This window comes from Otolemur garnettii, unplaced genomic scaffold, assembly GCF_000181295.1.
Source record: "Otolemur garnettii isolate 467f Iridium unplaced genomic scaffold, OtoGar3 scaffold00024, whole genome shotgun sequence".
Classification (NCBI taxonomy): domain Eukaryota; kingdom Metazoa; phylum Chordata; class Mammalia; order Primates; family Galagidae; genus Otolemur; species Otolemur garnettii.
This window is the reverse complement of record NW_003852419.1, coordinates 6,944,779-6,945,961: the sequence shown is the minus strand read 5'-3', so window position 1 is coordinate 6,945,961 and position 1,183 is coordinate 6,944,779. Positions and strand designations below refer to the sequence as shown.

At 37.4% G+C, this 1,183-nt stretch overlaps 1 protein-coding gene across 2 annotated transcripts in view; it reads right to left on the bottom strand.

The window, feature by feature from the left end:
- GTF2A1L (general transcription factor IIA subunit 1 like) overlaps positions 1–1,183 on the bottom strand; it is a 75,632-nt gene that overhangs the window by 40,957 nt on the left and 33,492 nt on the right. For both annotated transcript variants that reach the window (XM_012804005.1, XM_012804006.1), the window contains one exon: positions 408–988. In XM_012804005.1, coding sequence (XP_012659459.1) covers positions 408–988 — 581 coding nt within the window. The remainder of the gene's footprint in view (positions 1–407; positions 989–1,183) is intronic.

Below are 1,183 nucleotides of genomic sequence, written 5' to 3'. Positions count from 1 at the left end.
CTACCCTAAAACAAGTGCATTTTCTTTTTAAAAGTATTCTAATTCATGAATTGAAACAAAAAATTTAGAAATGCTGAGCATGATGAGATGGGAAATTATGTAATGGGAACGATATACATTGGTTGTGTAATGGTTACACCAAAAGTCCAGACTCCACCCCTAAGTGATATACCTATGTAACAAAACAGTACAGGTACCCCTTAAATTCATACAAATTTTAAAAAATAAATGCTGAGCCTGAATACTTTAAGAACCAATGGTTAAAAACAACAATAAAGAAACAATCTTGTAGAGGAAAAAACAAAATACATGTAACTTTGATTAATCTTACAGCTTAAAAACACTGATTTTCTAATTACTGGTCCCATTTGTCCCCTAATACCGAGAAGTTGAACACAGCACTATACCTTCTCTGATACAGGTAGGCTGCTGGAATCCTCTATATTTCTTGCTTGCTTTACAGAATCACATCCACACATCCTATTTTTAAGAACATGAAGCTGAATATCAGTCATGTGCTGGTGGAGGGGCCCCTGGGGGCCTGCAGAGAGGGGCCCGCCATGCAGATTTTGAGTCATGCTGAGCACTGGCTCCACATTAGGATTTGTCTGACAGACCTGTAGAGGAAACGCAACGCCTGCAAGACTGATATACTGAGAGCTCTCCTGCTGACTCAGCAAAGCTTCAGACATGATTTTACGCTCACTTCCAGTAGGCACAAGTGTATCACTGGTGGCATTTTCTAAGTGTTTCCTATCAATTGGCCCCGCATGTAGAACTGTGGGTTGTTGTAGTAGCACAGTTTCAATTCTTTGTGATTTTTCAGTAGTTGCTTGAAGAGAACATGGGTTCAATCGTGGAACAGTAGTCTGTATTATTGAAGGCTGCCCAAGCGGCTGAAATACCTGTTGAATTGGATGCTGAATAATATTTGCTCTACCAGAAGACTGTGTCACCATAATTGGTACATTGACTTTATAAAGGTGACCTAAAAAAGGAGAAAACAAAATTGTATGTGTAATAGAATTCTAATTTCCTTCCAAAAAACCCAAAACGAAACTCACCCATAATAGGCATGTGGAAAAAAAGAGTTTTTCTTTTATACTTCAGACTGTTTTGTGTTTTCTACAATAAACATGTAATACTCTTATTTTCTTAAAATTATATCTGTATTGGTTTAACC